This window comes from Schistocerca americana, chromosome 8 (assembly GCF_021461395.2).
Source record: "Schistocerca americana isolate TAMUIC-IGC-003095 chromosome 8, iqSchAmer2.1, whole genome shotgun sequence".
Classification (NCBI taxonomy): Eukaryota; Metazoa; Arthropoda; class Insecta; order Orthoptera; family Acrididae; genus Schistocerca; species Schistocerca americana.
Genome location: NC_060126.1, coordinates 473,638,882 through 473,653,249, shown reverse-complemented (window position 1 = coordinate 473,653,249; position 14,368 = coordinate 473,638,882). Strand labels below are relative to the sequence as shown.

Sequence of the window (14,368 nt, the reverse complement as noted above, 5' to 3'; positions counted from 1 at the left end):
AGGTTCAAATCCTCCCTCGGGCATGGGTGTGTGTGTTGTCCTTAGCGTTAGTTTAAGTTAGATTAAGCAGTGCGTAAACTTAGGGACCGATGACCTCAGCAGTTTGGTCCCATAAGACCTTACCACAAATTTCCTAGGGAGTTAACTTGTCAGCATATGTGACAAGGAATCTGTTGATCCCGTGAGAATTTTTAACATGTTGTTGTTGTTGTTGTTGTTGTTGTTGTTGTCTTCAGTCCTGAGACTGGTTTGATGCAGCTCTCCATGTTACTCTATCCTGTGCAAGCTTCTTCATCTCCCAGTACTTACTGCAACCTACATCCTTCTGAATCTGCTTAATGTATTCACCTCTTGGTCTCCCTCTACGATTTTTACCCTCCACGCTGCCCTCCAATGCTAAATTTGTGATCCCTTGATGCCTCAGAACATGCCCTACCAACAGGTCCCTTCTTCTTGTCAAGTTGTGCCACAAACTCCTCTTCTCCCCTATTCTATTCAATACCTCCTCATTAGTTATGTGATCTACGCATCTAATCTTCAGCATTCTTCTGTAGCACCACATTTCGAAAGCTTCTACTCTCTTCTTGTCCAAACTATTTATCATCCATGTTTCACTTCCATACATGGCTACACTCCATACAAATACTTTCAGAAATGACTTCGTGACACTTAAATCTATAGGCCTACTCGATGTTAACAAATTTCTCTTCTTCAGAAACCCTTTCCTTGCCATTGCCAGTCTACATTTTATGTCCTCTCTACTTCGACCATCATCAGTTATTTTGCTCCCCAAATAGCAAAACTCCTTTACTACTGTGTGTCTCATTTCCTAATCTAATTCCCTCAGCATCACCCGACTTAATTCACCTACATTCCATGATCCTCATTTTGCTTTTGTTGATGTTCATCTTATATCCTCCTTTCAAGACTGTCCATTCCGTTCAGCTGCTCTTCCAAGTCCTTTGCCGTCTCTGACAGAATTTTTAACATAGGGATTTTAAATATTTCTCAATGCCACTGACAATATATTATTCATATCTGCAGTGGTGCGAGAAGTAAGCTGGGGCATTCATATGTTTCTTTACATATGACCAAAATATCTTGTTTTTGTGTGAAACCTGTTGATAAGATTCTGCTTTGGTAGTCATTGCCCTCTTGGTAGCCAAGTGTGTTTCACTCCGCATCTCATTACCATGGCCCAATACTTGTTTTATACCTATTATGCAGAAGTAGCTGTTTCTTCAGGAGTTTCTTTAGAGTGACGTGTTTGCTGTGGAGGGTCTTTTCGATCATGAACTGGTCTGTAAGTACATGCTTATCTAGTGTGTGGTCAATTATTCTTTTAAACATGAGCCACAGCTCTTCTGCGCATCCAGAAGTAAATGTCTTGAGCTTGTATTTAAGACCCTACTTGCTTCTTTATCTAGTTTGCTGAACATGTAAATCTCTCTTCTTTGTTTAGTTGCTCTTTGCACTTTGGTAGCCATTGTTTGTACAACTGCCTCACGCTCCCTGATACTAGTTTCTGTGTGGGTATACTCAGAAAAGGTCAGGTCTGTTTGTTGACATGAGATGTAATATATTCTCATAATGAGTGGGCGTACAAATTGTCTGTTGTAGATGGCTTCCAGAGAGAATTAGGTAATAACTTCCTCCTTTTTTTGTTTGTTTGTTTCCTATTGTACAGTACTCCATCTCCTACATTGTTACTTCCTTTCTTCTGTCTATATGGTTCCCGATTTCTTATTTATTTTACTTTGAAAGCCTTCTAAATTTGGTATTTTATTCTTAAAAAAAGTTTCTTTCTGTTACATCCACATGTTATTCGTAGTTTTCCTTTTTTATAAGCAGACTTTACTTAAGTGTCATGGAACACATCTTTAAATATTTTAAAATTTCAAATAAAAGATTCACAAATGTAAAAAAATCAGTTGTAACATTCCAAAATGATGATAGCATGAAAATAACAATAATAATAATAATACATTTAGTAAACATACAGAAAAAAATTTAATTCATTTTATTGAGTGTAATAATCACAAACAAGTGGGGAAGGTAGTTAGTTAGTACCATGCCATTGCGCTGTTATTTGTGCCTAAATGACTAATTAATTCTCTTCAAGAATAGGAATTGTCAGCCATGGTGTACCAGTAGGAATCACCACCTCGATTAATTCAGAATACCCTATTTGAAGTTGTTGGATCAGGAAAACAGCTCTAAATCTTCTTACATGTACAATTTCTACTCAATTTGTTATTCTTTTTTGGAAATCACAGTTCGTGCTATGGTAACAGGGTTACAGAAACATTCTCATAATTCACACAATGTAGACTATTCATTTACAAAAATTGTAAATAGTGATAGTTCAGTCATATTCGTGTGTGACATTAATATATTCTGCTATCATTCCTGCCTATAGGTATGACGTATTGCTTTCTGTGTACTAGGAAGTCCTCATTCCAGTCACATAACGTACGTGATATGTAGTTGGCAAGAAGTGATTTCATTGATTATAGTGCAGAATTGTATTAAAGTGTTTCTGTAGCAACTTTTAGAATGCACAAGGATTGTTACAGAGGAATCATTGGGTTTCCAAAAGATACATAATGGACTTTTTGCCTACTGTCATTATAAAAGAATTGTTTATATGTGTGTAATACAGTTGTGCAGTTCCACGCGTCTGTAGTTCTTAATAAAGAGCAGCAGTTTGTGATTGTTTGCTGATGATGCAATGGTGTACAGGAAGGTGTCACCGTAGAGTGACTTTAGGAGGATACCAGATGATTTGGATAAAATTTTTAGTTGGTGTGATGAAGAACAGCTTGCTCTAAATGTAGAAAACTGGAAGTTAACACAGATAAGTTGGGAAAACAATCCCATAATGTTCGAATACACAGTTACTAGTATGCTGCTTTACACAGTCACATCGATTAAATATTGGTCGTAATGTTGTAAAGCTATATGAATTAGAACAAACACTTAAGGACAGTAGTAGGGAAAGTGAATAGTCGACTTTGGTTCCTTGGGAGAATTTTAGAGAAATGTGGTTCATTTCTAAAGGAGACTCTGTATAGAGCACTTTTGCAACCTATTCTTGAGTACTGCTCAGATGTTTGGGATCCCTACCAGGCTGTTAAAAATAGGTGTGTAGGACAATGAAAGATTTATAAAACTAAAACAGAGTGAAGGGAAGAGTAGCTACAGTGAAAAAATGTTGAGACTGAAGAAATTTATGTAAATTGAGGCCAGGTGGGTGGTGAGAACCAAGGTCAAGTTGTAGCACTAGTTTCCACCTCTGGAGTTCTGAGACTCTGATGTCTGGGGGAAGAATCCAGATGGCGCATGTGATGAAACAGGCCCCGAGGTCACGATTGTCATATTGTAGCGTATGCTCCGCAACAGGATATTGCTTGTTGCCATTTTTCTACACCTTTCATTGTGTTGTCTGACCCCTTCCCACCTCTGTTACGTACAGTGCACTTAGCTTTTCACTCTTATTAACTTGTGCATGATGTTAAGCAGTAATCTCTGTTTTATATATTACCCTGTCTTCCACCTTTAAACTCTCAAGTTTTCAAATCTTGTCTGATGCAGTCCCCAACAATGTGTCTTTTCTTCTCATCCCATGTGGTAAGTCTCCCCTGACCTGCAGTTCTGGGTGACTTTCCCAAAATCAACCCCTTTTCCTAGTCCTCTACAGTCCTATTCCTTCACCCCTGTTCCTTTCCCTTCAACTGTTCTACCTGAAGAATAAGCCACTGGCTCTGGAACTTACCTAATTACAACCTTCTTTTATGTGTGTGTTCTGCCGACGCTTGGTGAGTAGATTTTTTTTTTATCTATCCAGTTAAATTATAATTTCTCACTTTATTGCATCTGCTATGTGATACTAATATGGAATTTTGAATACACATATTTAGTGCATCATGTCTTGCAACTCATAAATATTCAAAGTATTGGTTCACATATGAAAATGTCTTTCGTATAAATGGAATGTTCATATTATGAAAGATACTATAGAGCTTCATGTCAGATTATCAGAAGAAAAAACACCATAAAGTGTCCCATAAGAATCTGTTGCTTGATTCAAAGCTTTCTGGGTTGTGTTGCATCCATACCTTCAATTTCACTCAATATAGTATGTTCTTTATTTATGTATGCCACAACTAGTTTCCTTTAAAACATAATTTTTATTGCAACCTATAATTATTTGTGCAGTGAATAATGAGAAAAATATTTTTCTGCAGTCATGTAACAATGAATGTGCATGAGGAGGACGACATTCTCACACAGGACATATAATGAAAGAAATGGACCTTTATCGCTCATTCTTACTTAATTAAGACCTTCATTTTGCAGCTTAGTATTTTATGTCAAGTTTTGTTTTTTATTTATTTGCTGCAAAAACTCATTTCCATAAGTTCCACACATTTTGAAGTAGATACACTACTATTTTATTGTTTAATATTTTGCCGTTTCTGGGTTACAGGTGCAGAATGCAACAATAAAATATCCCGAAATTGGGAGTATACACCCAACGGATCAAATATGTATTACTCAGGTGATTACTCTTTTTTTTTTCAAAACTTTTTTCCGTGTGAAATATCTTATTTCAGCTAGATGGGGAAATGCAATAGTTCATTAACATCATTTGGAAAGTAGTCTTACATTATGGACAACAAAGTAGTTTTTGACAGATGCTTCAAAAAGTCACACACACACACACACACACACACACACACAATGGAACTTTGGGATAAAAAACAACACATCTTATAATACAGACACTTAAATGTAGTGATTTGCGATAATGACTGAAAGTTAAACTTGGTAGGGGTTAGTGAAGTGGATTGGAAAATGAACAGTTACATAAATAAAAATAAGTAGCTGGACTCAGCCACACATTGCAGTGACTCATTCTGGTTAAATGGGAATGAAAGAGAAGAACATGTTTAATTTCTCATAGTGCTGACTTGTTTGCTGGCATATTAGCAGCAGATGTTGGGGTGATTTTCTGAAACTGGGCAATGCTTCACAGTTGCTCAATATTTATGGGTACTGGGTATATCTCATAACTCCTTCTTTCCCACTCACCCCCCTCTTTGTCCATCTCCTCTCTTCCCTCTCCCTTTTTTCATCTCCTCCTCTCCTCTCTTTGTCCATCTCCTTTTCCTGTTCCTTCTCTCTGTGCATAATCTCCTCCTCCCCCCCCCTCCCCCCTCTATCCTGTTTCCTGCACCCTTCTCTAGCATCTTATCACTGTTTCTGAGCTTGAGCCTTGTTTGTTGTTATTGAAACAAAAACTTGATTGTGAACTGGAGCTGATTAAAGTGATTGGGTAAATCGGTCGAGACCATTGGTACACAGGCCATGAGAGAGGCCTCTCCAGCTGCTGGATCTATGAGGATAGGAACTTCAGTTACAGTATTTCTTATAATTTAAACTGCTAATGGAACAAAGTTTTGGGTGGTTCAGACTCAATATTATAATCATATGCCTATAAGCCATAAATACAACATTGTCATTTAAAACAGTATGTAGCGTGTCCATCTGGATGTTTATTAGTTAATAAATTTGAAGTAAATCAGTCAGACTTTGAGATTTTTGTAACATTTCCCTCTAAGTATTACATGCGCCGCTCCAGTAGGTATAAGATACACATATTCAAATGCAAAGTTGTTCTAAAATTTCAAAGCAATTAGTGAAGAACTTTCAGAGACTTGAGATTTTTGAGCAAATGAACGTTTACGTATTGATTTATGTTGTTCGTTATACACTGAAGCGCCAAAAAAACTGGTATAGGCATGTGTATTCAAATACTGAGATATGTAAACAAGCAGAATACAGTGCTGTGGTCGGCAACGCTTATATAAGACAAGTGTCTGGTGCAGTTGTTAGCTTGGTTACTGCTGCTAAAATGGCAGGTTACCAAGATTTAAGTAAGTTTGAAGGTGGTGTTACACCTGCACATGAGCAATAGGACACAGCATCTCCGAGGTAGCAATGAAGTGGGGATTTTTCCATACCACCGTTTCACAAGTGTACTATGAATATCGGGAAATTGTTAAAACATCAAATCCCTGACATCACTGCAGCCAGAAAAAGATCCTGCAAGAATGGGACCAATGATGACCGAAGAGAATTGTTCAATGTGACAGGAGTGCAACCCTTCCGCAGATTGCTGCAGATTTCAATGCTGGACCATCAACAAGTGTCAACATGCGAACGTTCATCGGAACATCATTGATACGGGCTTTCGGAGCCGAAGGCCCGCTTGTGTACCCTTCGTGACTGTATGACACAAAGCTTTACACCTCACCTGGGCCCGTCAACGCCGACATCGGATTCTTGATGACTGGAAACATGTTGCCTAGTCAGACAAGTCTCATTTCCAATTGTATCGAGCAGATGGACATGTACTGGTGTGGAGACAACCTCATGAATCCATGGACCCTGCATTTCAGCAGGGACTGTCCAATCTGGTGGAGGCTCTGTAATGGTGTGGGGCATGTGCAGGTGGAGTGATATAGGACCCCTGATATGTCTAGATATGACTCTGACAGGTGGCACATACATAAGCATCCTGTCTGATCACCTGCATCGATTCATGTCTATTGTGCATTCCAACGGACTTGGGCAATTCCAGCAGGACAATGTGACCCCCACACATCCAGAATTGCTACAGAGTGGCTCCAGGAAGACTCTTCTGAGTTTAAACACTTCTGCTGCCCACCAAACTCCCCAGACACGAACATTATTGAGCGCATCTGGGATGCCTTGTAACATGCTATTCAGAAGAGATCTCCACCCCCTCTTACTCTTAAGGTTTATGGACAGCCCTGCAGATTCATGGTGTCAAGTCAATCCAGCACTTCTTCAGACAATACTTGAGTAAATGCCACGTTGTGTTGCAGCACTTCTGCGTGCTCGCTGGGGCCCTACTTGATATTATGTAGGTGTACCAATTTCTTTGGCTCTCCAGTGTATATAGAGAATAGGTTTGTAAGAACAACATAAGTAAATAGTATAAGAGGTATTGACTTATTTGTAGATCAGAAACTACGTTACATATACCCAATAGAGCAGGGTTGGCCATGGCGTGCCAAACTGCACACGAACATGATGTGTTGGCTTAAGCTCAGGTCTGTTAGGTACTAATTGGAAGTACTTGATACAACACGACATTTCATTTAGCATTGCGACATGGCATTTTTCAGTAGGCATGACTTCCTTCAGTTTGGTAGAATCATGGTGTCAGCACCATTTACCATCTGCTATTTGTTGGTGGTATAAAGGAAGCTTACAGGTCCACTGGTTGTTTGCACAAAAGGAGGCAATTGGCAATCTAATCTCATGACTTGAAAATGAATGGGAATGACAGGAGAAAAGTAGAATAATTTTCAATACCTGTTATGTGTCGTACAGTTACGTAATCAACAGGTATCGCAAAATTGCTTTGGAATAATACTACAAGATCAAGCATAAAGAATTTAAATGATTCAGTTGAATATGAAAGTGCAAAAAATTATAATAATCAACAGATAGGACTCATTATTCTGTGCATCAAGAAGCACTTGGTGCTAAATTTGGAGATACGGATCACATGATGAAATTTGTGGTACGAATAGTCAATTTTCTGAAGTCACACACGTCATCCCATTTCAGTTGCAACAGGTTTCGGTGGAATTGAATGCAGGGCATGAAGACTTTACACCTTGGTTAAGTCGAGGGGCATGTCTGGAAAGATTTTTCGACTTAGAACCTACTATTCTTGAATTTGTGAAGGAGAAAGGAGTGCAGGAACGAAAATAAGAACATCTGGAATGCGTTGCAGACCTCACATTTTAAGTGGACATTACTGCACACTCCCCACAGTAAAAGACTGCAGTATGAGAAACAATATATTTCTAATTTTATTAAAATGTTTTTAAAAAGAAAATCACCTTGTGAAAGGGACAAATTCCGACGAGAGATGCCATGCATTTCCATTAACTCACTGGTGTTAAAGAAAATGTGAGGTTTGAAGAAACTTGTTGGGTCAAAGAATTAAAAGAATAGTTTTCTAAACATTTTATGGGCACTGCCAGTCTTGCATTTGTTTTTTGAGATTGTTTGCTGTTCCAGTCGAAAACACCCATGTGCGTGTGCAGATGGAGCTGATTCATCTCCAGTGCAACTCACATTTAAAAGATAAATTATTTTACCATAAAACTGTCTGGGAGCTCTCCATCGTTTTCTTTGGGAAGTGTGTCTGTATCTCCATCGTGAGGTTGCAGACGTGACAAAATATTTTGATCAACATACATGTGTGAAAGGCTTTTTGCAGGTATGAAATTAAATAAGCCCTCAATTACATGGCAACCTTAGTGCGAAAATCTGAAATTTTCTGTCTGTCCTTGGATCGATAGTTTGTACCAGATAAAAATTATGTTTAAAGAATTCCGAAAACAAAACAAAATACATTTTGTTCGTGACCTAAGTTGTTGAGAATTATGAAATATAAAGTCAGGTTGTATGCAGTGCAACTGCATTGCCATTTAAATGCGACACGTTTACAGTTTCCCCCATTTTCTCTCTGTTCAAACTCGGGTAGCGTGCTGTAGCAGTGAAAGAAGAGTGCAGCCAGGTGAGAGAGCTAAGACACTCATGCCAAAGCGTCACTTGCATGCCAAATCGTTGGCTGTCCCTGCTTTAGAACTGTCAAATTGTGAGCATGTTGGTATTACTACATCTCACATGCTCTTCTAAATAGTCAGATATTTTCTGTGGGATTGAGATCAGGTGGTTTAGCAGGAGTAGTCAAGGTGCCAGTGTGTTCATCAAACAAGGAATGTGTGCATTGTGAATGTGCTTGTTGTAATCTTGATAGAAAGGTGTGTCCATAGCTTACACAGGATGTAGAAGAAACAAGGAGTTATTGGGTGTCAGTGCACTTGACACTTTACACCATTTGAACATAGGCAAAAATCACAACTTGTGGAACCACACTACACACCTGCAATTGGCTACTGTTAAATTTATTTGTTGTATGGTCCGCCGAAGACATGCAGCTGCGAGCAATGGCCTTTTGCTAGATAACAGACTTAAGATGTCCGTTAATTGCAGTTCCCTGTACTATGTCGGTTCAGAAACTTGTTGAGATCTTCATAATTCAGTGACAGCATTGACTAGGTGTAACACTTGTGGCCATTTCCTGTCTTTTAGGATCCTATTATGACAACTGTGTTACACTCTGTGAATGGTACACCATTCCGTGTGAATGTGTTGAACAGTCCCCATTGATACCCTAAAAAACAAGGCAGTTTCATTCATGATGTGGTCATGGGTGATCACAAGATATCCTCATTGTGAAACTGCCGTGTCAACCCAAGCTAATGCATCGATTCCATGTAATTGACTGACACTTCACTAACATGGCAGTTAGTGGTAGATGGTCACATGATTGCCTGGTGCTAGTTCTGCATCATCTGCAGCACTTCAAAGCAATCAGTGTGCTGTTTCAAGCGAGTGACTGTTTTGTATGGTGAGCTTACAACAGGTGCGGAAAACTGTGTGTTCTTCAAAGGAAATCTAGGCAAAAGGATCATGAAAAATATAACTCATCTTGGAACTGAATTCCACACAAAATAGAACTGTATTAAACTCTCAGTCAACTTCATCCCTCGTCTGATGAGATTTATTCCAAAGTGTGTAGTGGTGAAGGAAGGGTGCAGCCAGGTGAAAGAGCTATGACACTCACGGCTAAGCATCGCTTGCATGCCAAATCCTTAGCTGTCCCTACCTTAGAGCTATCAAATTCTGGGCATGTGCAAGTAGTTGAGGTGTCCTGCTTAGGCACATTTGAGATAACTGTAAGAGAAGTCAATGATGCACTGGTGTGTAGCGAGTATGAGTACGACATGGCAGCAGTCTAGTGATTAGCATTTGAGTTCCTTAACTGGTGGATGGCTGGATAAAGTGTTCCTGAAAATGCATACATGTCATGATTTGTGAAATCAATATCTACAACTGAGTAAAGTATTCGGAACTGCTTTGCACCTGGATACTTCGACCTGCGGACACAGATAGCAGCTCTATACGGCAATTAACTGGCATAATGGTGAGACATTGCTAATGTAGCAAGAACAAATTATGTATGTGTGAATTTTTTAAAAAATTACAAAATTGACATTTTTAATGCAAAAATGGAGGTGACTCCAGATACTTTGACTGCTGCGGATGATGTATGTCATAAAGATTCAATTTATAATACAATTCGCAAAATGTCAGTTAAAAGTTGTGTTGGTACACTGGGATAGTCTTCTTCAAGAAGCGGACCTTACTGATACAGAATCATAAACAGTGACTTCTGCAGATACAATGGCGATTGGAGAAAAACTTTATCGGTCTACTATTGACATGTTAGCACAAAACATACTTAGTACTGATCAGAACCGCATTCTTTCTGAGGAAGTAGATGAAAGGGTTCCATTCCACAAAGTTTAAGGTTTCTCTGATAAGGAGGATAATGAGCTGGCTGTAAAGAAGGAAAAAGCCGGATATATTCTGCTGGAAACACAAATAAAAGTATGAAGTTGACAAAAGAACATGCAACCTTGCAAGTACAGACTCTACAAGGTTCATGCAAATAGATGTGATTTTTTATTCTTTTAGTTTTCAAATGTCATATATGTGAAATAACATGACAAGGCTTGAAAAAAATTATGCATTAAAAAAAAGTTGTGTGGGGATCTATCGTGAGCCACCAGTTACGGCACTTGAATGCTAACCACTTGACTACTGCCATTTCGGGCTCAGTAGCAACGTGCCAGTACATATGCAACACGTATAACTTCTCTTGCAATTTTCTCAAAACTGTCTAAGTAGTATGCCTTACTACTTACACGTTATGGTGTCCTGATGGACTACTAAAACTGTACATAGTTTGAAGTGATCCAAACGTCATGGCGTCCCCTTGTAAGAGACAGCTACTTTTTGCTTTCAAAAGTCCAAACAAATATACTTTAATCACTGTCTTGTTCCAATAAATGAATCATAACAAAAGGGAAAATCTGGAAAGTTTGAACAGTTGTAGCAGTTGAAAGATGAAATGAATAAAATCCCCAAAGCAGGTGTCAAAATACAGGAGAACATAAATTTAATTGCTGTGACCCTCCTACAACCAAATCAAGTCTTACATTAAATTTGAATGTAAACCAATTAACATTACGTGTTAAATAAACTAAGATCTTTTTACCACATTTTTAAATGCAGAATTGAAGTTTGGAATCTAAAAATTAATAGCTAAAAAAATTTGTCTGGGGAACTTCAGAGTACAAATAGGAAAGAAGAAACTATTCTGCAAAATCCTTTGATACTATTTCATGCGCAAAAGAATAAATAATAAATGACCTAGACTCATGCAAAACTAAATTAGAAATTAATGTCTACATGCTTCAGAAAATGTCCCCAGAAACAAAAGACTTGGGGGATCCCCAAACCCAGAATTCACAAATTTCAAATAGATCACTGGGTGCAGATGCTGAGTCTGATAGGCACAACAAAAAGACTGTCACAAATAAAGCTTTCAGTCAGTAAGGCCTTAGTCAAAAATAGACCACACACACACACACACACACACACACACACACACACACACACACACACACACACACAAACAAACTGCAGTCTCAGGCAACTGAAGCCACACTGCAAGCAGTAGCACCAGTGCATGATGGGAGTGGTGACTGGTGACTGGTTGTGGGGGTAAGGGGGAGTCTGGGACGGGGAGGAGGAGGAATAGTAGGGTAGGGGTGGCGGACAGTGAAGTGCTGCTGGGGAGAGCGCAGGAATGATGTGGAGAGAGGGTAGGGCAGCTGTGTGCAGTCAGGAGATCAGACGGAGGGCAGGATAGTGGTGGTGGTGGTGGGGGGGGGGGGGGGGGAGGGGTTGATGGAAAAGGAGAGAAGTAAAAAGACTGGGTGCAATGGTGGAATGAGGGCTGAGTAGTGCTGGAATGGGATCAAGGAAGGGGCTGGATGGGTGAGGACAATGACAAATGAAGGTTCAGGCCTGGAGGGGTTACGAGAATGTAGGATATAGTGCAGGGAAAGTTCCCAACTGCGCAATTCAGAAAAGGTGGTGGTGGTGGTGGTGGTGGTGGTGGTGGTGGTGGAGGGAAGGATCCATATAGCACAGGCTGTGGAGCAGTCATTTAAGTTATGGATGTCTTGTTTGACAGCGTGCTCAGCAACAGGATGGTCCACTTGTTTCTTGGCCACAGTTTGTCAGTGGTCATTCATGCGGACAGACAACTTGCCGGTTGTCGAGCCCACATAGATTGCAGGACAGTGGTTGCAGCTTAGCTTGTAAATCACATGACTGGTTTCACAGATAGCCCTGCCTTTGATGAGATAAGTGATGCGTGTGACCGGACTGGAGTAGGTGGCGGCGAGAGAATGTATGGGACAAGTCTTGCATCCAGGTCTGTTGCAGGGGTATGAGGTAAGGGGTTGGGAGAAGGGGTTGTGATGGACAAGAGTATATGGTGTAGGTTCAGTGGACGGTGGAATACTACTGTGGGAGGTGTGGGAAGGATAGTGGGCAGGACATTTCTCATTTCAGAACAAGACGAGAAGTGGTCAAAACCCTGGCAGAGAATGTTATTCAGTTGCTCCAGTCGTGGGTAGTACTGAGTTAAGAGAGGAATGCTCCTCTGTGGCTGACCAGTGGGACTTTGGAAGGTTGTGGAAGACTGGAAAGATAAGGCACGGGAGATTTGTTTTTGTACAAAGTTGGGAGGATGATTATGGTCTGTGAAGGTTTCAGTGAGACCCTTGGTATATTTCGAGAGGAACTGCTCATCACTGCAGGTGCCATGACCACGGGTGGCTAGGCTGTATGGAAGGGACTTTTGGTATGGAAGAGGTGGCAGCTGTCAAAGGGAGGTATCGCTGGTGGTTAGTAGGTTTGATATGGATAGAGGCACTGATGTAGCCCTCTTTGAGGTGGAGGTCAACATCTAGGAAGATGGCTTGTTGGGTTGAGTAGGACCAGGTGAAGCAAACAGGGGAGAAGTTGTTATGTTTCTGAAGGAATATGGATAGGATATCCTCACCCTCAATCCAGATCGCAAAGATGTCAGTGAATCTGAACCGGGTCTAATCTCCTGACTGCACATAGCTGCCCTACCTACTCTGCACCTCATACCTGCACTCTCCCCAGCAGAAGTTAACTGTCTGCCACCCTTACCCTACTATCTTTCCCCCTCCCTACCCCAGCCTCCTCCTTACCCCCAACCAATCGCCACTCCCGTCATGCACTGATGCTGCTGCTCGCAGTGTGGCTTCATTTGCCTGTGACTGCAGTCATGTTTGTGAGTTGCGTTTGCATAAGAGTGTGTGAGTGTTTGTCGGGTATTTTTGATGAAGGCCTTACTGGCTGAAATCTTTATTTGTGACAGTCATTTTGTTGTGCCTATCCGTGACTCACAATCTCAGGTATATAGTATCAGCTTTCCTTGTCATAATATTGTTACATTGCATCCTGGATTTTCCATTGTTTGAAATAGATCACTTGGAAATATCTAGACAAAACAAGAATGAAATTATAAATATAAGAATCAAGAAGAGAATCAGCACTGGAACAGATCACTATTTATGAAAAAAATTAATTAGCCCCAAAGAAATGTTAAAAAGGAATTCTCAAGCATCAGAAATCTGGGTGGCACAAAGATCCAAGAAAAATACTCTAAATTCTCTCAAACATTGAAGGAAATCATGAAGTTCTTCTTCTTCTTCTTCTTCTTCTTCTTCTTCTTCTTCCTCCTCCTCCTCCTCCTCCTCCCTGTGCGCTCCTGAGGGAGCAGGCATCTGAAGCGTAACAGGTGACTGTACTGTAATGCGTAATTCCCAGCCCTGGGTCGACAGGTAGGGTTTGCACGTACCCCCGGTACAAGCCAGACCCAGGGAGGGGTGATTGCCTGAGTTGTTACCTTCCCAAAATGCCAGTAGGTATCACTGTCAGGTGTTTAGGAGATGTGACTTGAGGTTTGAACAGTCACCTAAGGCAGATGTGCCCCCCTCTGAGGAGGGCCTCAGTTGGAAGGAGTGCACCACTGGAGACACCTGCAATCATGGGGGACTTCCCATAATGAAATTTTCGCTCTGCAGCGGAGTGTGCACTGATATGAAACTTCCTGGCAGATTAAAACTGTGTGCCGGACCGAGACTCTAACTCGGGACCTTCGCCTTTCGCCGACAAGTGCTCTATCAACTGAGCTACCCAAGCACGACTCACGCCCGTCCTCACAGCTTTAATTCCACCAGTATCTCATCTCCTACCTTCCAAACTTCGCAGAAGCTCTCCTGCATACCTTGCAGAGCAGTTT

The 14,368-nt window shown here is 40.5% G+C and overlaps 1 protein-coding gene across 3 annotated transcripts in view; it reads left to right on the top strand.

The window, feature by feature from the left end:
* The window catches only part of LOC124545173 (protein angel homolog 2), a 166,544-nt gene that overhangs the window by 8,603 nt on the left and 143,573 nt on the right, over positions 1–14,368 (top strand). For all 3 annotated transcript variants that reach the window (XM_047124010.1, XM_047124009.1, XM_047124008.1), the window contains one exon: positions 4,490–4,561. In XM_047124010.1, the coding sequence (XP_046979966.1) occupies positions 4,490–4,561 (72 nt within the window). The remainder of the gene's footprint in view (positions 1–4,489; positions 4,562–14,368) is intronic.